This window comes from Exophiala viscosa (genome assembly GCF_022695815.1).
Source record: "Exophiala viscosa unplaced genomic scaffold EDD37scaffold_2, whole genome shotgun sequence".
Lineage (NCBI taxonomy): Eukaryota > Fungi > Ascomycota > Eurotiomycetes > Chaetothyriales > Herpotrichiellaceae > Exophiala > Exophiala viscosa.
The window spans coordinates 3,991,753-4,015,868 of record NW_026944354.1 but is presented as its reverse complement, the minus strand read 5'-3'; the positions used below and the strand labels follow the sequence as shown (position 1 = coordinate 4,015,868).

At 52.4% G+C, this 24,116-nt stretch overlaps 7 protein-coding genes across 7 annotated transcripts; 3 read left to right on the top strand and 4 right to left on the bottom strand.

The window, feature by feature from the left end:
- Positions 1 to 4,235: 4,235 nt before the first annotated feature.
- EDD37DRAFT_606900 (uncharacterized protein) lies at positions 4,236 to 9,428 on the top strand (the record flags this gene model as incomplete). Its single annotated transcript, XM_062814933.1, has 2 exons — positions 4,236 to 8,840; positions 8,898 to 9,428. 2 exons carry the CDS (start codon positions 4,236 to 4,238, stop codon positions 9,426 to 9,428), a joined length of 5,136 nt encoding a protein of 1,711 aa, XP_062674006.1.
- Positions 9,429 to 9,776: 348 nt separating this feature from the next.
- EDD37DRAFT_293885 (2-nitropropane dioxygenase) lies at positions 9,777 to 11,462 on the bottom strand. Its single transcript, XM_062811148.1, has 7 exons — positions 11,224 to 11,462; positions 11,085 to 11,155; positions 10,900 to 10,980; positions 10,575 to 10,822; positions 10,301 to 10,504; positions 10,006 to 10,227; positions 9,777 to 9,952 (listed from the first exon to the last, which is right to left on the bottom strand). The coding sequence occupies exons 1-7, from the start codon at positions 11,333 to 11,335 to the stop codon at positions 9,817 to 9,819; spliced, it is 1,074 nt and encodes a 357-aa protein (XP_062674005.1). The 5' UTR covers positions 11,336 to 11,462; the 3' UTR covers positions 9,777 to 9,816.
- Positions 11,463 to 12,802: 1,340 nt separating this feature from the next.
- EDD37DRAFT_647768 (uncharacterized protein) lies at positions 12,803 to 14,624 on the top strand (the record flags this gene model as incomplete). The annotated part of the gene is made up of 4 exons (XM_062817928.1): positions 12,803 to 13,092; positions 13,149 to 13,224; positions 13,304 to 13,826; positions 14,215 to 14,624. 4 exons carry the CDS (start codon positions 12,803 to 12,805, stop codon positions 14,622 to 14,624), a joined length of 1,299 nt encoding a protein of 432 aa, XP_062674004.1.
- Positions 14,625 to 15,740: 1,116 nt separating this feature from the next.
- EDD37DRAFT_647767 (vesicle-fusing ATPase) lies at positions 15,741 to 17,888 on the bottom strand (the record flags this gene model as incomplete). The annotated part of the gene is made up of 1 exon (XM_062817927.1): positions 15,741 to 17,888. One exon carries the CDS (start codon positions 17,886 to 17,888, stop codon positions 15,741 to 15,743), a length of 2,148 nt encoding a protein of 715 aa, XP_062674003.1.
- A 369-nt stretch (positions 17,889 to 18,257) lies between these two features.
- EDD37DRAFT_647766 (uncharacterized protein) lies at positions 18,258 to 19,513 on the bottom strand (the record flags this gene model as incomplete). The annotated part of the gene is made up of 2 exons (XM_062817926.1): positions 18,258 to 19,445; positions 19,496 to 19,513. 2 exons carry the CDS (start codon positions 19,511 to 19,513, stop codon positions 18,258 to 18,260), a joined length of 1,206 nt encoding a protein of 401 aa, XP_062674002.1.
- Positions 19,514 to 19,761: 248 nt separating this feature from the next.
- Positions 19,762 to 20,729, top strand: EDD37DRAFT_293781 (vesicle transport protein). The gene is made up of 5 exons (XM_062811147.1): positions 19,762 to 20,060; positions 20,139 to 20,165; positions 20,216 to 20,264; positions 20,312 to 20,327; positions 20,378 to 20,729. The coding sequence occupies exons 1-5, from the start codon at positions 20,030 to 20,032 to the stop codon at positions 20,672 to 20,674; spliced, it is 420 nt and encodes a 139-aa protein (XP_062674001.1). The 5' UTR covers positions 19,762 to 20,029; the 3' UTR covers positions 20,675 to 20,729.
- A 54-nt stretch (positions 20,730 to 20,783) lies between these two features.
- On the bottom strand, positions 20,784 to 24,024 carry EDD37DRAFT_647764 (uncharacterized protein; the record flags this gene model as incomplete). Its single annotated transcript, XM_062817925.1, has 3 exons — positions 20,784 to 21,646; positions 21,702 to 23,235; positions 23,581 to 24,024. 3 exons carry the CDS (start codon positions 24,022 to 24,024, stop codon positions 20,784 to 20,786), a joined length of 2,841 nt encoding a protein of 946 aa, XP_062674000.1.
- Positions 24,025 to 24,116: the final 92 nt, after the last annotated feature.

Genomic DNA, 24,116 nt, shown 5'->3' with positions numbered 1-24,116 from the left:
TCGTGGCGACACAGTACAGGCGCTCCAAGCAGGGACTCTGCAGGATCCCTGGACGGGGCAAGAGTCCTCGCGAGACTCAGTCTGACAATGCGTGAGTGCAAAGTGCCTGACCCTTCTCACGTGCCCTTATCGATATTCTGGGCGGGTTAATGCCAAACCACGGCACCGCGTCGCGTGCCCCTAATTTACCGTGTATGTCGCACGTCAATGCCATCATCCCCTCACTAGTTGTAAACGTTGATGCCCATTTGTTTATACTGCCTTTTACGGAATGACCATGCGATCGGGTTGATATGGACCAAGCTTCGTCGAAAAACCCAGTGACACACAATCTTGCATCCATACCTGGACTGACTGAGGCCGAGCGAAAGAAAGCTGCGATTCTTATCCAGGTTCGAGAATACTCAGTCCAGCACGCAAAGACTCTGTTGATTAAGGGTTAGAAAACCTACCGAGGTCATCGTGCCCGCCGCCAGCTTGATGGCTTCGGTCTCGATGCTTCTACAAGGTGGTACGAGGTTGGTTGTTCTCCCATCTTGGAGCCTTCACCTCTAACCATGTGGGACTAGGCGGTGAAAGACGCACGATCGCGAGTTGACCGCACCGAGACCACCTCCTTCAGATGATTTCTCGAACGCAAATACGGGCGCCAAACTCAGATGGCAAAAAGCCACAGGGGTCGCTCGCAGAGCTGGAGCCGATGATCGCTCCCCTTCCGTGTCCGACATATCCTCAGATGAGTCCAGTAAGGCTGAAGGGACCTGGCGTGAAAATGCCACCGTGAAGGAAAGGGAAGAGATCAAGAGAAAGCAAGCAGAGGCTGCAGGACTTAGAAAAAAGACGGCGAAGATGATGGATCTGCAATACTTCCTTGAGATGGTTGATCACAAACACCGGTATGGTAGCAACCTGTGAAAATATCACAATCACTGGAAGAACCAAGATACGAATCAGAACTTCTTTTACTGGCTGAATCAAGGTGACGGGAGGGATGTCGACCTTGAAGAGTGCAGCCGAGCCCGCCTAGACACGGAGCAAGTCCGATACCTGTCAAGGGAAGAACGGCTCAACTACTTGGTCAAAGTCAATGAGCAGGGTTTGCTGCAATGGGCCAAGAACGGCGAGCTGGTCTGGACCAAAGACGAGAAATTCAGGGACAGCCTCAAAGGAATTGTCCCAATTTCGGATCCTACCCCAACCTTCAGATATAACGTGCCACCTCCACCTGGAGATCATTTAGACTCAAGCTCTTCGGATACGTTCTCGGAGGACGACCGAGACAGTAACACCGAGTGACATGAGGATGAGGAGGACGACGGTACCATCGAGGGCGAGAGATATGTTAATGAAGAGGTGAGCCTCCTACCCAACCAGGAAAATGCACCTGACTAATCGGGGGCAGTTCCACCAAGCGAGCGGACCAAGCATGGTCAAGCACGTAAGTGCAGCCGTACTTTTCAACCACATGATCCGGAGCAGTCTGAAAAAGGGTCACAAATGGATATTCGTCGCAGACGCGGCGTCTCGACTGTATATCGGTTACAAACAATCTGGGGCCTTTCAACATTCCTCGTTCCTACATGGAGCACGCATTCTGGCTGCTGGCCTAATCAAGGTCAAGAAAGGGAAGTTGGGGAGATTGTCTCCTCTGAGTGGACACTATCGACCACCGACCGCCAATTTTCGAGCTTTTGTCCAAAGTCTACGTGATGCGGGCGTTGATATGTCTCATGTGTCGGTCTCCAGGAGCTATGCAGTTCTTGTGGGCATGGAGAGCTATGGCAAGACGCGGAAGAAGATTGAATCTGTAGAGTCCCGTGTGATGCATGCGAAGGACAAGCTGCTGAATCCGGAGAAGGTCAAAGTAGAAGAACGAGCAAAGCAGGACAAATCTGAGAGTGCTGAAAAGGAGAGGCTATATCTCAAACACCAGCGCGAGCTTGAGGCAAAACAGCGGCATGGTCAGCAGGGCGATAAGAGCTTGGGTACAAGGCTGGTGCACGCCTTAGACAAGCTCAAGGTGCAGTCAGATGGCGCGAACGAAAGCGCTGTCAAGAAAGAAAAAGAGCCGAGAAGGATGCCAGGCACAGGACCCGAAGACGGTGTACCTGCGCCGGAAGGCAGACGGTGAACTAGGAGAGTCCGCGTGAAGGGGTCATCCATGTCACTCGTATGTACTATGAGCTCAGCATGCCAGCCTTTGCATTTCGAGGTTGTCATGATGTAGCTCTCCAGCAGGTCAATACGTCGAGCTGCATGGCAGATACTTCCCTTTGAATGTGAACGTATTCAGTCCACGCAGCTATGGCCCAGACAGTGGGCTTTATGAATCGATGCGAAGATATTCGACATCTCACAAGGTGACTTCGTTGAGAGGATCTTTTCGCAAAGACTTCGGGTACCTGCTTCGCCGTTGCAGTAACATACTCCCCCTTTCAGACGCCTGCAGCAATGCAGCCACTAGCACAGGTATTCCCGGTCCAAAGACATGGACAGGATGTCCGAAATTGACCCAAACCAGACGTAAATGCCATTGTGTGAAGGTCACACAGTGACAAGAAGGTACCACGGTACGAATAGCATCGATGCGATCATTACTCCATATTTTGCAGGGGACGTTGCATTTCGGTGATGTCAAGCGCCGCGCGAAAAGTTGGCGAGATCCCTGAAACACGATCAGAATCTCTTCTTCGAGTGGCTCAATCCAAGAAAACGTGAAAACGTGCGCCGTCGATCATATCCCACCTTTTCTCCTGTCCTCGAATCAATCACATCGCCCAAGGCGTCTACACGTTTTGTGCGCCATTCCGCATCGCACAAACTGGGTCCGTAGACTCGGATGCTTTTGTGGCTGGTAAATGATCAACGGCCTCTCATCGGTCGATGACCACAACTTCTTCCACCCATGGAACTCGAGCCGCGGATCGCCCCCCTTCTCGGTTCACTCGCCTGTACTTGTCTCGAACCCGAACCATGCTTTGGCGATGGCGATCCGGGAAGAAACATGTGGTAAACGACCTCCACAGGGTACGCGCATGCCACGGATCACGGCACGATATGGTCGACTACGCTACGCAAGCCACCAGAAGCGAAAGTCTATGTACAAATGAACAGAAAGAGCAAGAGGGTACTGATGCGTCGCTTCTTGGAGCTTCAACAGTCATGGTCCGTTTCAGACAATGCCCCCCGGGAGAAAGACAAGGTTGACCCCCGCCAGAAGGAAGCAACGGGCCAGCGAAAGTAAGCAAAACCTGTTCTTTGCCTCAGGCCAGGCTGCGGCGGTGCGTCAACGCTTGCACCTCTCAAGCCACATTGGGGCGCTCGACCCAAGCCTAAGTTGCCGGCCGACGTGTCGCTACCCCACTTGGCTTCGTCGTATCAGCCCCGGTTCCCTGCAGCTATTTTTGAACACTCCGTAACTCTTCTCCCAGAGGAGAGGTTCACTGGGTGCTACGACAGCGAGGGAAGCGATACAACGAGCGTGGTACGGGTGTGTGGTGAGGAGCATGAGGAAGTCAACAGCTGACAGATTGCATGGCAGGAAAAGCAGAACTGGACGACTCTTTAGGACGAATATGAACAATACGACGACGCTGTTCAAGGACGCAACGACTGACATCAGACGCTCTGTGAGTGGACCGAGACACCCTGAAATTCTGGGGATGTACCCTGTCAACATGGAATTCGGAACATGCCTTTCCCTGTCGCAAAATCTCCTGTTTGCCATGTTCATTCGCGATTGATCCCATCCCTTTCGATCGTCACGACAAGCCTTCTCTTACTTTGTTCGAGTATCCCTGCACCAGGCTCCATATCCATCTACCATTCGATGGGACGACTTTTGACCATGTCCATCCCAAGCTTTCTGTGCCACATTCCTTCTTCATGGAGCCCCTCTACTGAGTCTACTGGCCGTTCTGACGCAATGGTCTGTGCGAAACAAGTTGATGTCAGCCACAGTGAGGCACCAGGAGCTCCCTCATACGAGGGACAGCTGGACGACCTTCAAGCTGGCCAACCAGCAAGGTAATGCTCAGCAGTGACGTATGGGATCCCAACCCTACTACTTCACGAGATACTCCTCCTCAATCCAACGCGTTTTCTTTTTCCCTTTTTCAAGTCCATCCTATACGTCCAATTAATACTGTACTATACCATACCCCACGACGAAAGATAAAGCGCTGCAGAATATTGAAGCAGCGTACTTTTCATGAACCTGTACTTTTAAGTAGCTGATGACAAGCAACCGAAACTCATCGGCTTCATACGCGTATTACTCATTTCCACCTACGCCCAGTCGCGATTCACCCTCATCAAAACGATCCAGCCCTTCTACCGTCAAGAGCTACAAAAGCACTATGCCGTCACCCGCAGCAGGAAGAGCGGGCAATGCCCCGGAGACACCTACAAAGACTGGCAAGAGTCCTCAGTCATCATCTACTTCTAAGCTTACTGGTCAAGGCACTCCTGGTCGCAAACCACCCAAGCTAGGTGCTTCAAAAGCCACACCCAAAAAGCTCAGCGAAGACTCACCCAAACCTCCTAAGTTGGGCGAAAAGAACACCAAAGACGTCACCGACAAGGCCGAAGATGCCGGAGATGACGCGCAACAACGAATCAGCATGAAAGACACCGAAGAGACTGGCAAGCAAGCTGGTCATGACACCGGCGCCGAAAGCACGTCCGTTGCTGACACCAGTGAATTGTCCGAAGCCAATCCCGAACCTGTGCCAGACAGCGACGAGGACGAGGCTGAAGACATCGAGGGTGCCGCCAAGGATGAAGGCACTGATGAAGGCGAAGAGACCGAAGGCCCACCCGAAGACACTCCAGCCGCAGAAACCGAAGATGCGGCCGAGGAAGCGGAGGATGAGGCTGAGGGCAAGGGCTCTGGTGCAGTTGGCGGCTTGAAGTCAGCAGCCGGAGGAGCCAGCGGAGGTCCAAAGAAGCTTTCTAGCAAAGCTGGTGGTGCGAAAGACACGGCCACCGGTGCTGCCGGAAAAGCCTCGAAAGGAGACGCCAAGGGCGCTGCCAAAGACACCGCTGGCGATGTCAAGGAGGCTGGCGAAGATGCGGCTGACGACGCCAAAGACACCGCCGAAGACACCGCTGAGGGAGCCAAGGAAGCCGGCGAAGATGCCACGGAGGATGTTCCCGATGCCGACGAGGCGACAAATGGCGTCAAGGATAAGGCCGAGGAGGCAGCAGGCGATGTGGAAGACACCGCCGAAGATGCCAAAGACACTGCCGAAGACACCGCCGAAGATGCCAAGGCAACTGCTGAAGACACCGCCGGAGACGCCAAAGACACTGTCGAAGATACTGCCGAAGACGCCAAAGACACTGCCGAAGACGCCAAAGACACTGCCGAAGATACCGCTGAAGATGCCACGGCCACCGCCGAAGACACCAAGGACACTGCTGAAGACACTGCCGAAGATGCCAAGGCAACTGCTGAAGACACCGCCGGAGACGCCAAAGACACTGCTGAAGACACTGCGGCAGAAGCCAAGGATACCGCCGAAGAAACCGCTGACGGTGCCAAGGACACTGCCGAAGAGACCATTCCAGACCTATCCGTCCTAAAAGGCCTGAAAGTCGGTGAGAACGGTGACATCCTTGACAAGGATGGCAATGCCATCGGCAAACTCGACGAGGGTGACGCAGCAGACTTGGAAGGATACGAAATCGGAGACGATGGAGAGATCCTCGACGAAGACGGTGACGTTGTTGGCCGCGCAACCGCACTTCCTCAGAAGGCCGAAGAGGTTGGCGATGAAGCCAAAGACGAAGTCGACGGTGCTGCCGAAGATGCAGAAGACGCTGCCGACGAGGCCAAAGATACTGCTGAAGATGCCGTCGAGACATACCTCCCTGACCTGGACGTCCTTGATGGACTGGAAGTTACAGAGAATGGAGATATCCTTGACAAGGAAGGGAAGGTGTTGGGCAAGATCACAGAAGGTGATCCCGCCGACCTTGTAGGAATGACTGTCAACGCCGAAGGTGAAATCCTAGATGAGGATGGTGATGCCATTGGCCGTGCAGAGACTGTTCCACAAGAAGTCGAGAAAGAGGCAGAGGATGCTGCTGGTGAACTTCCTGGCCTTGATGCCTTGGAGGGTCTTGAGGTTGGAGAAGATGGTGAGATCAAAGATGCTTCCGGCAACACCTTGGGCAAAATCACCGAAGGCGACCCAGCCGACCTCGCTGGCATGACGCTCAACGCCGAAGGAGAAGTCTTGGACGAGGATGGTGACGTGATCGGTCGTGCCGAGATTGTCCCAGAGGCAGCAGGTGCTCTTGATGATGCCAAACCAGAATTTGTTCAAGAAGCCCTCGACAAGGTTGACGACCTGACAGACCAACTGAAACCCAACCTCACTATCGTTGAAGGCAAGAAGCTCAACAAGAAGGGCAACATTATTGACGACGAAGGAGAGATCATTGCTAAGCTTGTTGAAGGCGATCCCAAGGAATGCGCCGGCAAAGTCCCCAACGAGAATGGAGAAATTCTCGACAAAGAAGGCAATGTCATCGGCCGTGTTGAGGTCGTTGAAGGCGAGGCTGCTGATGAAGCCATGAAGGACCTCCACCCTGAGCTTGTTGAGCAACTCGAAGAGGCCCAGACTGCTGCTGAGGAGGCTGAGCAAAAGGCTGCCGAGCAGGCTGACGAGGCAGGTGACCAAGCCGACAAGGCCGAGGACGCTGCCGAGACTGCCGAAGACGCTGCAGACGAAGCCAAGGAAGCAGCCGACAAGGCCGGCAAGCCTGACTTCGCTCAACTCGAAGGTCTCAAGGTCAACAAGAAGGGTGAAGTCGTCAACGAAGATGGTGAAGCTATTGCCCGACTTGCCGAGGGATACGAGATCGAAGATGTCCGCGGCAAGAAGATCAACGAGAATGGCGAGATCGTTGACAAGGATGGTAACGTCATTGGCAAGGTCGAGTTCATCCCAGAGGCCATCGAAGAAGGTCTCGTTGAGGTCGAAGAGCCCGAAGACGAGTCACCCGAGACTTCTGACCTTGAAGGTCTGAAGGTCAACCGTAAGGGTCAAGTCCTCAATGAGGATGGTGAACCTATTGCTGAACTCGAGGAGGGTGAGCTCGAGAAATGTGCCGGCAAGAAGCTCAACGACAAGGGCGAAGTGCTGGACAAGGATGGAAACGTCATCGGCAAGGTGAAGATGATTACCCAAGAACCAGAGGATGAAGAGGCAGAGGAAGCGACCGATGAGCCTCCTCTTTCCATCCTCGAAGGTCTCAAGGTCAACAAGTCTGGCAAGATCGTTGACAGAGATGGCAACATTGTCGGTGAATTGGTCGAGGGTGATGCCAAGAAACTCTGGAAATCTGGCACCGCTTGCGACGACCAAGGTCAATTCTGGGACAACAAGGGCCATATCATCGGCAAGGCCAAGACCCTGCCTCAAGAAGAGAAGGAGGAAGAATCCGAGTTCGCTGGCCTTGAAGGTCTTACTGTCGTCGCTGATGGTTGGATCGAAGACGAGAACGGCAACCGGGTTGGCCGCATCACTGAAGGTGACGCCAAGAAGCTCGTCGGCCGTTCTGTTGATGAGGATGGAGACATCATCGACAAGAAAGGAAATGTTGTCGGCCACGCTGAGAGATACGAGGAGCCTGAGGCCGAGCCTGAAGCAGAGGCAGAAGCTGTTGACTTGTCCGAGTTGAAGGGCCTCAAGGTCAACAAGCAAGGAAATGTCATCGGTCCCGATGGTGTGCCTGTTGGTCGTCTTGTCGAGGGCAACGTCAAGGAACTTGCAGGACGATCCATCGACGGTGAAGGACAAATTTGGAATGACAAAGGCCAAGTTGTCGGACGATGCGAGCTCATTCCTCCCGAGGAACGCGAGGCCAAGGCTGAAGGTCCTTTCGCTGGCCTCGAGGGAGTTGTCGTCGGCAAAGATGGCTTCGCCAATGACCACGAAGGCAATGTCGTCGGTAAGGTCGTCGAAGGTGACTGGAAGAAACTTGTTGGACGTGCTGTTGATGAAGATGGTGATATCATCGACAAATACGGTAACGTCAAGGGCCACGTCGAGCCTTATGAGGAGCCAGAGGAAGAAGTCGTGGAAGAAGACCTGTCAAGCCTAGAAGGCAAGACCGTAAACAAGGCCGGCAAGATTGTCGACGACCATGGAACCATCTTCGGTGAGGTTACCGAGGGCGACATGAAGCATCTCGTCGGCTGCAAGGTTGATGGTAAGGGTCAGATTTGGAGCAACAACGGCAAAGTTATCGGTAAAGCTGGCCTCATCCAAGGTGGTGACGACGGTCGCTCCGAGGGTCCCTTCTCCAACTTCGACTCCACCATCGTTTCCAAGGATGGTCTTGTCAAGGATGCCAGCGGAGAGATCGTCGGACGCGTCATTGAAGGCGACCCGAAGAAACTCGTGGGCCGCAAGGTCGACGACGAGGGCGACATCGTTGACAAGAACGGTAATGTCATCGGTAAGGCCGAGCGTTGGGAACCAGAAGAGAAGGACCGTGAAGTCTCGCCCATGGCAGGCTGCCGCGTCAACAAGGAAGGAGAAGTCCGCGACAAGAACGGCGATGTCATTGGCAGACTTACCGAGGGCAACCTCCTGGCTTGTATCGGCAAGGAAGTCAACGACAATGGTTATGTCGTCGACCAGGATGGCAACAAGATCGGAGAGTGCACGCTGATCGAGAACATTCCCGAAGAGGAGGAGGAGGAGGTCGAACAGACTCCCGAAGAACTCAAGGCCGAAGAAGAGCGTGAAGTCGCAAAGAAGATCGGCAACATCATCAACCAGACCATCGATCAGATGACTCCGATCTGCAAGCAGATTGATGAGGTAAGCTTTACTCCCCAGTTGTCCCTGTTATGTACCGTGTACTGATTAGATATCTAGGCCATTGAAAAGGCCGACCGTACGCCACGCGAGGAACTTGACGAGGAGAAACTCGTCCAGGAAGTCAAGCCTTTGATCGAAGAAGGCAACCGTAAATTGGGCGAGTGCAACGGCGCCATCCGCGGTCTCGACCCAGATGGACATATCGCTGCGCAGGCCAAGGCTCGCGCTGCCTCGGGTGAGGCTTCGCCTGAAGAGCACCGTGTTGCAGAGGGTCTGAAGGAGTTGACGACGACCATCGTCAAGACCATCGACAACGCAAAGAAGAAGATCTCTGACATGCCTCATGCCAAGAAGAAGCTGAACCCACTTTGGGGTCTGCTTACCGAGCCTTTGTTCCAGATCATTGCCGCCGTCGGACTGTTGTTGTCTGGCGTGCTGGGTTTGGTGGGCAAATTGCTCAACGGTTTGGGTCTGGGCGGTCTTGTCAACGGTATCCTTGGTGGACTGGGCGTTGACAAGTTGATGGGTGGTCTTGGACTGGGCAGTATTGCCGAGAGTCTGGGCCTAGGTGGTGGCAAGAAGAAGTAAAGGAGCAACTAATACAAAGTCCCTGAGAATGAATTGGATGTGCTGTTACGAGTGCATGAGGAGGAATGAATGGAAAGGAAATGATGCCATGACACTTGCTCGGTCTCGTCTGGGATTGGTGGGCGCTACAGGATGGACACCTCGAGCTCATCATGTCTCAGGCCGGCTGGGTGTGTGCATGTGCAGTGGATGATGGATTTGTACACTACGATTTCTTTTGTTGATATGGTCATGGTTTGTCCGACAGTTTTTCGGGCTGATGGAAGTAGCATAATAGTTTTCTTTCGTTTGATAGTGATCTCAGGATAACCCAGGGTTGTATGTATGAAAAAGCATTGAAAATTCTTCTTCTCAAGTACTTCTCTTCATTATATTTTGTGATTACTCTCTACAGCTTCGCAACAGGCTTCAAGTAGTTGCCCGCTCCACTGAGGAGGCGAGTAGCATCATCGACCATCTCCTTGACGATCTCGGCTGCGCTCTGATTCGGGGTGTTCACCAGTCCGGCCACGACGCCCATTGGTCTGACGGACATGTTAGCGGTTTGTAGACATCATCTTAGGGGTCGGGGACGAACCTCATTATCGATTGCTCATCAATATCTTCGGTGATACCGCCTATCTTCTCGAGGTGGTCCAATTCGTGAGATAACGCCGTGATGCCTTTGGCTTGGAGAGCCCTCAATTCGTCTTGTCGATTGAGTTCCCAGTTGCGCACGTAGGGCGTCGCCAGAGAGCGAAGGGGTCGACCTGTCCAGATTGTGGACTTGATTGTGCTGTCGAAATTGGCTTCAATGATGCTAGGCACGCACAGTTAGCTGAGCAGAAAAGGTAGACTAGGAGTACAAGGGTTGGCTCGAGATCAGGACATACGCTCGTTTGGCGATCTCCGGGGCTCCCGATTCTTTGGCTGTCACGAAGCGTGTGCCGACCCAGACTGCGCCGGCGCCGAGCATCAGGCTTGCTGCAATGCCACGACCGTCGTAGATGCCGCCGGCTGCGACCAATTGGACGGGTTTACCTGTCAGCGGGGAGGTGTATTTCTTGACCAAGTCGGCGCAAGCTGGGATGAGGACGCTGCATTACAAAACGTAGTGTTAGCGACTCCACATACGCTTCTCGAACACGAGGTATGGGTTGAGTGTACCTGGTCGGAGTATCTCCTGTGTGGCCACCAGCTTCACCACCTTGTGCGCAAATGATGTCCGCTCCGGCAGCACAGGCTTTGTGCACGTGCCTGGGGTGGCCGATCATGTTCATGTACAAGATACCATTGGCGTGCAGCTTGTCGACGACATGTTTCGGTGCCACCCCGACGGCTGATACGAACACTTTGGCGCCACCGGCGATGACGATATCGACGAGTTCGTTGAGCGAGCCTTTGGTGTAATCGACCTAAACATAGGGCGATGAGGTCAGCTGTCGGATTGATTGTGTCTAAGGAAATCATGGGGGAAATGAACAGTCCTTACATTTGTCTTGCGCGCGGATCCTCCGACTTGAGGAATCAAAAGGTCGACACCGAACGGGAGTGACGGGTCTTTGAGCTCAGCCTGCGGACGAAATCGATCGTTAGTTCCTGATATGCTAGGACCTCAGATGTTGCCGGATTGATGGGTCCAGAAGATAAAATCCAAGATGCTGGACAACTTCGTACCTTCAACTCATCAATCATCTCCTTCAGCATCTTGGGCGTATAACCGACACCACCGATGACTCCAAGGCCGCCTGATGTGGTATTAGGACAGCGTTTCCAGCCTAGATATAGCTTGCCCTGGAGGACAGGCTTGACTTACCGGCATTCGACACAGCAGCTGCCAGGGGAGGTCCAGATGTCTGGCCCATTCCGGCAAGCAAAATCGGGTGCTGGATGCCCAGAAGCTGGGTTACAGGTGTCGTGATTGACATCTTGAGTCGTTGATCAATGAAATCGTAGCAACCAACAAATAGTACAGTAAGGTCAGATAGAGATATCGGATTGAAATATAGAGGTTTGAGGTAAGCTTCACCCAGGCTGCGAGACGTGCATGCACCAGATAACGGAGGAGCTCTTCCAGTCAGCACTCGAGGACAGCGATGCTAACCCCTGCTAATACCTTCAAGAGTGGCAATATACCAAAGGGTGTCGATTCCACTTGACTGAGCGTGCGATACAAAGTCATCATGTCGCTGAGCCCATATATGTGGGATGACCGGCTGTTGCAGATGCTGACAGCCGAACAAGACGAAACACGGGGGGCTACCGAGGTTCGAAGAGGTGGAGGGCAGGCAGCCTTACAGCACGCCTATAAGAAGAGAAAATATTGCCGCTGCTTTCTGGGAATAAAGGCCAAGAGTCTCTACCTAGGTAAAGCGGCAGTAGTGATGGTTTTACCTGCAGCCACACAGACAGCCACACATCCACCCACGGCCACGAAGCCATGTACAGAAAGCCATCATAATCCTCTGCTTTTTTCCCACCATCCATGTCAGCCCCGTTGTTGGCCCTTCCTTCGTACTCGGACGAGGCTCAACGGCGTGATTGCAGTGCCTCACTCATGCGCAATTATTGAATCTCCTAAGACAAGCAACGATTTTCTTTGTTTCCCGGGACTGTGTGATCATTCGAAACATTTCTTTCAGGGTCAATCTAGCACTGCATGGATGTCATGGATGAGAAAACCCCAGACTTTCCGGCAATGGCAGGATATATGTATACTCACATACCGTAGCGCTGGTCATACAAAGTGTCTTCGACAAGAAGGGTTGTATGAATACTTCTCTGGATGCACGGGTAAGGCTGGCCGTTCGTTCTCGGTTACGTACCTGGCTTACGTGGCCCGTTATGGGGCGCCAGACCCTGCGCTATGGACCGACAGCTCCGACTGACAAGTCCAGGCCACACGCATCGATGACGGGTTTGGGTTGTGCACCTCGCTGAAAAATTGACGTGCGTTACAGCCACAGTGACGGCACCCGAACGTCTGGTGATAACCAGGCTTGCGGGTTGCAGCTTCGTGCCTGAAATCACTATCACTTAGCTCCGGCTAAGGCGCGAAATGGCAGGTCAATATGCGAATGAATTCTCAACGTGGCACACTAAGCGTCGGCAAAGCACGTCACTATCAACTGCGCTAGAGACTGCTGCTGAATAGGTCGAGCGGAGTCCGTGTGGCGTTTTGTGTGCTAATTGTTGCATGCATTGACTGTCGACATTCCGAATTGGTTATGGGTCAAGCCGCGTTGGAATGGAGGGGGCGGTACCTGGAAGACGGCAGGCCCTCTTCCCTTGCATAAGCCTCCCGCGCTGAGAGGCTTTGATTTTGTCCTACACCGTTGAAGCAACATTGCTTGAAATGTTTTTCTACACGTCAATCTCGTCCTCATAAGCTTCAGATGCTGAACGTCCGGCTTTTTTTCCGGTACATCGTGCTGGTTGCCGTAGTTCTTCTGACGCTGGGTGCCTTCTACTGGAAACACGAAGTCTCTACGTTATCCGCGGACTGGTACGATCACATTGAGGAACTTGTTCGCAAACCTTGGCCCTCATCCAATTCGACGAATCCGACGAAGCCGACGAAACAGCTATCATGGATATCCAAAGGACCGGGTGCACAGGACAAAGCAGTCATTGTGCCCAAGATCCACGGTGAAGACGTCAGCTGGGTGTCGGATCAGCTCCAAGAGTATGCTCTTAGTCCTGTTCCGCAAAGTACATCTGGTCTGATGCTTCTGACTATAGCTGGCAACATGCCATTTATTATATGGACGAGGAAGACGAGGGAACGTTGCATCCCCCGGAGAACAAAGGCCATGAGGTATGACACCAGCAAACTCCAACATTTGATGCCCAAAGCTTGCGCGTGTCCATTGATCCGGGACTTACGCGAATCGCAGGCCATGGCATATCTCACCTTCTTGATCGACCACTATGAAAACCTTCCATCGTCAATGGTTTTTGTTCATGCACATCTCGACGGCTATCCGCGAGCTTGGCATACTGACAGCCAAGGATATAATCAGGTCCGTTCCATCCGCTCATTGAGACTCGAGTACGTCCAGGAGCATGGGTATGCGAATATGCGCTGTATCTCCGACCCGGGCTGTCCGGCCGAGATTCAAATCAACCGCGACGATGATGAACGAACAGCGGAGCGGGCATTTGTTGGAGCATGGACCTATATGTTCCAAAGCAATGTATCCGACGTTCCAGAGACAATTGCACAGCCGTGTTGCGCACAATTTGCGGTGTCGAAGGCTCAAGTCCTCAAACGGAGTAGGGAAGATTACCTTCGATATCGACAATGGCTGCTGGACACAGAGCTTGATGATGACACGAGTGGACGTGTTTTCGAATATCTGTGGCACGTCATCTTTGGGAAAGACCCGGTTTATTGTCCACCGTTGAATGAGTGTCACTGTCAGCAATTCGGGAGATGCTGAACTCTCGCCATATCATTTTTTGCCGTATGGTGAGAGAAAGTCGATGGTCCAGTTCGGCAGAAAACAGCAGGAAACGGTGGCTTAGTCATCATGCATAAGTTGACGCCTGATGTGGTTCACCAGCCTCATTCAGCCTACACCGCCATCTCTGCTGCGGTTGCTGCCTACAAGACTCATTTTGTGCACTTCTCACACAATGGATGAAGCCATCTCATCTGCAGTCTGCCAGGAACACACGAGCCGCGTTAATATCCATATCGGCGGGTACACCTGTCCAGGTCATCTGCCACTGACCCCTTCGAAGCAGCCTCAGCACACTGTGTCAGTATTCTCCTTGGCCGGAAATTGACCCTGCATCATGGTAGCTCCTTGGAGACCTCTACGATACCCGGACTCGATCCGCCTTCTTCAGTTTCCCAATAAATGCGACGCCGGTACGCTTGTATCACCAGGTCACTTCAACCTGATCACCACCCGACTTTCAAGTCCCGCGAGACCTCAATACCAGGCACTGTCATATTCTTGGGGCCAGGACATGACGACACATACAACCAAAATCAATGGCGTCGATGTGAGTGTCCGCCAGAATCTGTGGGACTTTTTTCGCCAAGCGATGTTTGGTGGCGTCGGCAGTCTAGAAGTCTGGGGACAATCCATATGGATCGACGCTCTTTGTATTGCGCAAACAGACCTGGACGAGAAAGCCCACCAAGTGTTGCAAATGGGAGAGATCTTTGGGACTGCAAAATTCGTCATCGTGTGGCTGGGGACCTGACGAGCACGACGACGACGAAGAAGAAGAAGAAGAAGAACAGGATGATGATCGTCACGGATCGCTAGGGATGTCGGTGTACCCGAAAGGGCGGCCACGCCGCGCGACTGAAGTGCCTTACTGGAGACGAATGTGGATCGTCCAGGAGATATTGCTTGCACAGGAACTCGTTATCTGTTTCGGCAAGCGCATATTAGCCGCGCACAAGCTTTGGGCCAGCCCTAACGCTGCCGACCTTGAGAGGAATTTCCCTCTCCATTTTATGTCGGTTGGCAGGGACCCTTGTAGTAATGTGTTGCGGCAGAAGTGGCGTGCCCAGAAGTCCGTCCTTCCCAAGGGGAAAGAGCATTTGAATTGGTACGGGCACTCAGATATACTTGCGATGTCCGCCATTTACTCGGAGAACGAGTGCTCAGTCATCATAGACAAAGTCTACGCGCTCGTCAACATCGTGAACCGCCAAGCTCGAATTCCGCTGCAAGTTGATTATACTATCGACGAGGTGTTGTTGTTTTATCGCACACTCTCCGGTGTGAAAAAGGTTAAATTCTCCGGTGCTGATTCTCTGAGACGGGCTCTACGAATCACTGAGGATCGCATGGTTGAAAGGACTTGTGAACTCCTTCGAGCTAGGATGCTCTCCGAGATAAGGATTGAAGCTTGCTTCATGTGTAAAGGGCTTGTCGAGGACAACTGGCATATCTCAAAACGATACAATCTGCGAAACCCATCTGGCTTGCACGACCATTCGATCCTGCATAGTGGAAGTGTCGAGCCTGAAGACCTGGTGATCCAGTTCAGTCACAACCCCTCGCTGTATCTGATTTTTCCGAATAACAGGCAGAAAAGTGATGCAAAAGGAATTATTCTTTCCCCCAAATGGGGAGGAATCCCACCACTACCCGAGGCTCGCATTGATGGGTGCCCTCGCGCTTTTGCTGATCTGCTGTGTGGTATTGAAGGGGTCTGGTATGGGAAAGACTTCGCGAAAGACATTGGAGTGGCTACTTGGCTGGCGCTGTGTGGTCATCTCTGGGGAATATGTTGTGAAAAATACCTTGATGTCTGCACACAAGCGGCTTAAATGGCCGTGGCAATATAATCCGAGTGCTATCGCGCTCATCGCATAAGCTCAGCATTCCAAGCCTCAAATTCCTCCAGTATCTCATGGGTAATCCTCTTAGGTGTCCGTCCAATAGCCTGACGAACGTCATCGGCAACGACATAATCTCTATCATCATCAAAGGCGCCTTCCATAGCCGTTTCGAGGCTGGCCACCACCTCTGCCCCAGAGAAGCCCTTCGTCGCCTTCGCGAACTCCTCAGTATCTAAGTCCAGACGCCCGCTCGCACCAGCGCCCTCATCCAGATCCTCGCTATGCACATACTGAACCTTACTTAAGCGGTTCCGAAAGATCTCCTTGCGTGCCTCGAAATCCGGCGGGCCAATGTACACCACATTGTCAAATCGTCCCGGGCGCATCAATGCCGGGTCAATGTTCTGCGGTTTATTCGTCGCGGCGACGACAAAGACACCGCGCAACTCTTCGAAGCCGTCCATCTCATTGAGCAGCGTCGTTAGAACATTCAAGTTGGAGCTGGAGTCACTTCCGCCGCGCGTTGAGGCGATGGCGTCGATCTCGTCGAAGAAAATAATGCTTGGACTCGCGGCGCGGGCTTTGCGGAATACCTCGCGGGTTGCGCGCTCGCTTTCGCCGACGTACATTGATATCAGCTCTGCACCTTTGACGGCCAGGAAGTTGAGGCCCGCTTCTGTGGCTAGAGCGCGGACGAGGAGGGTCTTGGAGCAGCCTGGTGGGCCGTAGAGAAGGACGCCCTTCTTCGGCTTGAGTGATAGTTTAGCCATGCGGTCTGCGTGCTTTAGTGGCCGATCTACGGCGTTGTGAAGTTGCCGCTTGATCTCGTGTTGGCCGCCTATGTCAGACCATCGCACGTTAGGAGTTTCAAGGAAGATCTCCTGGAGGGCTGAGGGGCGAATTTGTTGGAGTGCGGCGTTGAGGTCGGCGTCCGTAGCTCTAACAATGGGCATGGTTTCGTCCGTTGTGTCTTGAGCAACCGCCGGGGCAGATGACGTTGACATGGTGCCTTCGTATGAGAGTTCTACTGTCTCGCACAAGAGGGAGTACAGGTCGTCGCCCACGTAGCCGTGGGTTCTATCGGCCATTTGTTGCAGGAGGTCATCGTTGAGGCATTGATCATACCCGCGTATGGCCAAGAGGATTTCTTTCCGCTGCTGGGCTGAAGGGATGGGTAGTTCGATCTCAGCAGAGAACTTGCCTCTTACTCGTAGACTCTGGTCAATGTCGTTGGGATGTTGCGCTTCGCCAACCACCAGGGTTGGAGTATTTCTGATCTGCTCGAATAGGGATTGAACTTCGTTTGCGCTATTTGCTGTACCACCTGAGTTGCGTGACAGATATGCAGGGCGTATAATAATGAGCTGAGGCTCGGGTGATGTGCGTATTTGTGTTCCAGGCTTCCAGTCTATGACGTTCGGCCAGCCAGACTCAGCCAAGGCTGTTATGAAAGCAGTCTTTCCTGTGCCTTTTGCTCCGTACAGTAAGACCCCCTGTTTTGGCTGATACGACTTCAAATGCTGCTTGACAGCAGGCTGACATACCCGGCCGACAATTTTACGAATCTGTAGCACCTGCTTGTCCAGTCCGCCCAGATGCTTAGGTTGAAAGTCGATTTTCGTAGCCTGCGCTGCTTCGTGGTCACCACTAGCAATTCGGATCTTTGTGTTTCTTGTTACTCGTGCGATCATGGCGTTGGCGATACCGACGTCCTTCACAACAAGTTCGGCCGTCTCATCGCCAATCTTGAGTTGTAGTTTTTGACTGTGCACCAAACATTCATTGGTAGTAGGGATGGCCTTTTCAGCGTACTGCTGCCAGAACTGCACGTCATTCTGTCCAATGGGATTTCCACAGTTGCTGAGAAATATTCTTTCGGCGTTTTGTAATGATTGGGATGATCTTGAAATAATGATCTTGTCGCCTAATCTGAATCCGTAAACCTCTTGCAGCAGCTTTGAGGTCTGCGCAACCTTATCGCTCATGCCTGCACCTGAGGCCTCCCAGGCGATTGCTAACTTTCTCCCATGTTGCAGATCGTCGGGTTCCACCCTTCTAATTTCACATGTATCTCCAGATCTCAGTTTCAGAGAGAGCATAGACACGGCGGTCAACTTGATGCGAAACGCATCCCTATCCGTATTGGACGGGCGAACGACGAAGGCTGACATGTCGTTGAAAATGAAGATCTTGTTGAGGCGGGTGCTGTCAATAAGAGGAAGAAATTGACTCACGGCATCTGAACATGATTCAATTTCGAGTCACCAGTAAAACTTACTTGCTTGACAGGACGCTCTCCAGTATGTCATCGCGGCATCATTAGCAATCAGATTATGGCAGAACGCTTTTCATTAACCCGACATTGTGGTTGGGATGAGTCGAACTCCAACGCCGAAATCGAAACGGAAATTTTATATCGTGCTTGGCAAACCTCAACACGTGACATCGAAGTATCGGTTCTCAGCATTAATGAGCATTGAGAAAAGGGCAGAAGACGTTGAGCAGTAGTGTTTTCATTTCGTTCTCTTCCTGATAATAGCTCACTCGAGTGCTTCATATGACCCCTTCTTGCCTGTACTTCGAGTCACCCGCTTTGTGATGCCACTATCGTCATCGTCCTCACGACCCGTTGGCCCCTTGACATTTTCAGGTGTGTCATGGAAAGCTTTCAGATCAGCCCGAGGGTCTTCATGTTCTTCGTCGTCTTCTTCTTCTTCTTCTTCATGTAGCTCCCCACCAGGGGGGATTTGTTCCCAATCCTCGCCGTTGTGTATCTTGGACGCGCCGGTAATCTCTTTGACCACTTTCGCTCCTTCACTTTCGACCCCGTTCCAAGCACTACAGCCACTGCATCTCCACCGATCTAGCTCCTCCAATGTCTTGACGCCCGGCGGAGCTTGGCCGTTGACCAAGCGACAATTGGAGCACAGAAGCACCAATCTGTTCTTAGCAGCCATTTCGTCCTCACCAAGCAGCACATCCAAGAACCGGTCATACCAGTGAGGCGTACGCTCATATGCTGTACTCGGTGGTGGTACATTGCCGAATGCATTTAGAGCGAATCCCGGAGCATCTGGTGCTATGTCCGTGGGGCTGTGGGGAAGCGCCGCTGCAGCCAACGGGGACTGGCCTTGGATAGGAGAGCCAGGACTGATGTTGACGTTGGGCCGTGGCGGAGGAGTGGACTGGATGTTTCTACCAGGAATGTTTGCTGTGGGTGGTGGCGGGATTCCTGTTCTCTGCGCCGCTGGGCGTTCGGGCTGAGGATTGACCTTTCGTTTCGTTCCCTGTTGTGGTGGCTTCGACGGTGTCTTCGAGGGAGGCGCAGCTCCGTACTTCTGTAGCAGCTCTTGTGTGCTGTCGTATTTTGTAGCTTTCTTCAATTCGGCAATCTTTGTGTCCCTCCGCTTTTGAAGGTGATCCAGATGCGTTTGCTGTCGATCTATACTCCAGTCAAAGATCACTGAGATGAGTTTCCTGACAGCGAAGATAGTGATCGGTCCGCCGACAAGACCACCATAGTGGTAGAGTGACCAATTCTGTGGTCCAAGAACAAGAACAATCACCAGGGTGTAGAGGAGGTATGTCAGGGTCGTGTAAAGAGTCCATAGTGCTTTGGCTCGACGGCTTCGACTGCGACTCGTGTCGAGGGTGAGGTTCGCGGCAGTGATCTGACTAGACAACTTGGACAGTGCCTTTTCGTATGATGCTGGAGAGTTTGCATCTCCCTGAAGCTGTTAGGGTCGCGTTCAGCTTTCCATTAAGAAGAAGTGCTCACCTTCCAGAGCCACGACATGCTAGCTCTCCTCATTTGTGTGAGACCGCCTAACAATGGGCAAGAATCGAGATATGCTATCGAAGAGTCTCAGAGGATAATGACATTGTCGCACACATCAAGTCTCGTGCTGCCGCAATTGCAGCTGGCAGTTTAAGTGGAATAATAGTGTGCTGCCTGCGTCATTCTGTCACTGACGAAAACTGGGGGGGAATTTGAGTTGTCGGCGGTGGCTGCTTAATTAATATGGCTAAGTCAATTGGGGGCTGAGAAAACACGAAGAGACGCGCAGCGCAGTTCGGTTTATTTCGTGGAGCCCCTGCGTTGCGTTGCGTTGCGTTCCTGTTCAGCTTCAATCGCTTAACAGTAAAGGACAGTTCGACTCTTCCACACAATCCTTATCTGTCCATTTTACGTCGACACTAATACTCAAGACTCGATTTGTCCGTCGCTCATTCTCGTTGCCTCTTGTCGTATTTTACTACCATCCTTCTGCTTGCTGTCCACGTCTAAACACTTCCCTGCGCCGAGTTCAATATGCCCAGCATGTGGCTCACAGATATGCAAAGTATGCGCTTCTTCTAAGATGCAGTCCACAGGGATTGTCTATCTATCAGGCATTGGAATGAAGGCTAACATCAAACAGAGGTTGGCGTCGCCTTCTGCTCAGGAGGTTAGCGCATATACTCATAAAGGAGAAGGGGACACTACTGACTGCGACAGGCGGATTGTTTCTTTTCGGCGGTGTAGTCATGTTCTTTGATCGCTCCATGTATGTCTCTCACTCTGAAGCAGCAGATCATTCTAACATTGTCACAGGTTAGCCATGGGCAACGTCCGTCCTTCCTGCCTGCCTTTGCGGCGACCCTACTGACGCTAAGTCAGATCCTCTTCCTGATCGGTCTCACCCTCATCATTGGAATCCAAAAGACATTTGTCTTCTTCGCAAGAAAGCAGAAGCTCAAAGGAACAGCTGCGTTCATGGGTGGCATCCTGCTAATTCTGCTACGATGGCCCTTGACCGGCTTCCTGGTTGAACTCTACGGCATCTTTGTCTTGTTTGGAGACTTTTTCGCAACCATCGCATCCTTCGCCGGCAACATTCCAATAATTGGACCATACATCCAGATGGCGCTTCGGAAGGTGAATTTCGCAAGGAGAAACGCAGAGTTGCCGGTCTGAGATGTTTCATACCACTGTCATCTCCTACCATCAACGTGGTTTGAGTCCTCCAAACACTGGTTCGGATTCATGACAACATCGACATTTCCTTGCGACCTGTCAGTCGGCTCTACATGGGATCCAGTTGCGGCCCAAGTGTAGGCCACCCAAGGAAACCCTGTGCATCTGGCGCAGTGGCGAGCAGGTCATAACCCATACCCATACTCCACAACATATCATCTTCAGTCTGCCATCCTCCAAATGTTCCGGACGACGTAGGTTGGCTGTGCGGCGAGAGATAATTGTCGAAACTACTTCCATTGGCATGTGGATGTGATTGTGTGTTTGATTTTGGTGTGAAGGCACTTGGAGACATGGTGCTGTGTTGTGCAGGAAGGATTGTTGGTGTGCTCGCCGTGTAATTGTCCGCCCTTGAGTATGTTGGATGCTGTTGATTCAATGCTGGCGCCGGAAGGGAGAGACTGCCGTCTCGTTGAGCGTTTGCATGTGGATACAGGCCGACCTGCGCTTGTGCGTTGACGTTGCGGGCTTTGGAAGGAAACAAATTGCCACTTCCGAGATTGCTTCGTAGCAACCTCTCAAATCCGTCGGCCATGGCGTACAGAATATGGTTCTTGCCAGCCTGACAACTTCTGAACAGATTGATAACGCCTTCAACCAGCGGTTTCGTTTTCTCCTCCGGATCGATAGTCACTCCAATACCAGCCCAACGGGACGACATCTTGATGAGAAACACGACGGCGAAGGCGATGACAGTATGCAAGTACAACGGTACGCCAACCATGGAATCTCGTATGGAAGGTTCGTCGAGGACAATGATCAGTATCTGATGAGCCGAATTGATAGCTTGGGATGCTAGCGGGCGAAGACTGCTTGGAAGAGTTGAGGTGGAAGAGATGTTGACGAGAGACCGGCCTCTTAGTGCCAGGGAATTGAGCATCATCGAGGCGAAGTAATAATGGAGGTCAACGCCTGTACACGTGTGTCAGTCTACCTTGAGATACGGGAAATGAACAGAATATCTCACCAACGGCAGGGTAGTCGCCAATATGAGCATCTCTGTTCAAGGCATGTCGAAACTGATACCTCCATCGATCTAGATCTTCCATAAATCTCTGGTGTGTGAGTAGTGTGACATCGTCTCCGTCCATCAACCGCTCCGCCTCCAGACCGAAGTGGTTGTAAGCCTTACTAAGGATAATGAACAACGTGACCTGTGACAACACCCGCCTGTCGGATGGTGTGCATTCCGGCGCATTCAGAAAGACATCATACTCCTTGATCGCCTGCAACTCGGCCGTGACGGGCGGTCGGCCATACGCGATACTGAAGTGGTGGTCCAGCACGTATAACAAGTACCACAGCCTCGCGCGCTCAAACGCGTGTCCGCGCTCGGTCTCGGATTGTTTTTGAGAGTACAAGGCCTTGTAGAATGCCTGGTGCAGATTGAGTTCGGTCGCCATGCGCACGCAGTGGCCTGACAGTTTCCAGGAAAGATCCGGAAGCCAGAATGCCGCGATACACAACGCATGAATGTCCTCAAGCGTATGGAAGCGGTCGAAAAAGCTTGCGGCAATGAGATCGCGAAGGTGTTTGTGCGCTGTGGCATATGTCTTTTCCCGACCTGGGATGTGTAGGGACGTCACTGTTACTATGGCGGTGAAGAACAGTGTTGATGATTCCCTTATGGACTGTAGGGTCTGAGATTCGTGAATGGTCGCATCGAAGAGGTAGCGCGACAATGTGGTTTTGAAGAGTCGGATCATTTCTTCGGCTTCATCCGTTCCGATTAGGCCCATAGAGACCAAGTCGTTTTCCATGTTCTTCCTCGAGTTGCGACGGGCGGGATCGCCGGACTTGAGACGGCTTCGGAGTGTGTTGAGTTGGGTAACCTCGTAGAGGCTGCCCATTGGAGCGGGCGCCATTTCGGCCGCATTGTCCTCGGCATTGGGTTCGCGCGAGTTCTCGCGGGTTGTTTGCGCCGTGGACTGGATGTGTGGCGGGGCGAGGTGCGTGCTAAATTGTTGTAAAGGGGCAGTGGGTTGAAGAAGCAGGCTGCTCTGAGCTTGAGATTGAGGTTGACTTAGAGATGGAAATTGAGCGTTATACGAGTCCAATGCGGGCATTTTCAGGCGCGCCAAAATGTCCTCGACGGCGCGATCGAGGCGGACGATGGACGGGTGTAGATGGCCCTCATCGTCGTCGATGCTCATGCGCGCACGCTTCGAGGTAATGCAGTCGAGGCTGAGGCGTTGACAGCGGGAGCATCCCGCGTCGCCGCGCTCCAGACTGTCACATTTGACTTTGAGTTTGCGACAGGCTAGGCATGCCCGGCCTTTGCGGGAGATGTGCGGCTCAGAAGGTAAATGGTCGGCGGAGCGTTTGCGGTTGTGTAGAACGGGTGATGTGTTTGTGCTTGTCGGCTCGTTATTGATGGAGCCGGTCCATGATGGTTGACGGGTGGAGTGGCTGATGATAGAGGGACTGGATTGCGGAGGTGGTTGGGGAGCGTAGTCTTTGGTGTCGGTCATGATTTGGGTGTCTTCGTCTCCTCGCCGGCACTGAGTCGCATGTTCAGAACAGGTGAGAAGGGAATAGAGAAGCTATAAGAATCCAGACCTCCAAATCTGGGTACCTGCAATTGTGCGATTGTTGATAAGCTCTTATGATTTTGCCTCGACGTCAAGTTGGGGAATGGGAAAAGAGGATGGGAAGAAGGGAAGAAAGGCGCGGACTTCTTTGAGTTTCCCCGCATTAACACAGTGTTAATTTAGTAGAGACCAAATAAAATCCTCCGAGGCTTTCAACCAATGGTTACTGAGTTTCTGTTCTTAGCTCGTATTGGCATTCTACTAACTCAACAACCTCCACAATGTCCCTTTTGTCCTTTTGTTCTACCTAGGTACCTCCAATCGTCCATTCCTCCAGATTTGCTCGTTTGCATTTCTCCAGACATCGCCCAGCCGTTGTGCCACTATCCAATCGAGACAGCCCATTTTGAACCAGAAATTGTCATACGCGATTTCAATCTCTCGATGGATGGCTCTACTCTTCGCAATCTCTTCAGCATGCTCCGGCCACAACCTTCCCAAATCCTCGAAAACACCCTGGCTTCCATGCTTCCTCTCGTTTTCCTCTTTGCGTGCTTTGTACAATAGCCCCATCTCCGATGAACCAGATTTGAACTCGTCCCAGTATGTTCTTTTCACTTCTCTGTACTCGATTTCAAGTTGCACGTGGTCGACGTTCGGTGGCCAAGGATCTGCCGTCCGACTGCGCCACTCGGCATCAGTCGCCCTCGCCCACTCTGGCATCTCGATCTGACCGTATCGTCTCACATTCACGGCCATTCTATGAATTTTCGCTGCCGCCTTGGGTAAGTACGCTGCAAGAAGGTCGAACTCATGTCCATCCGCACCGCCAACCTTGATAGGTTGGCATC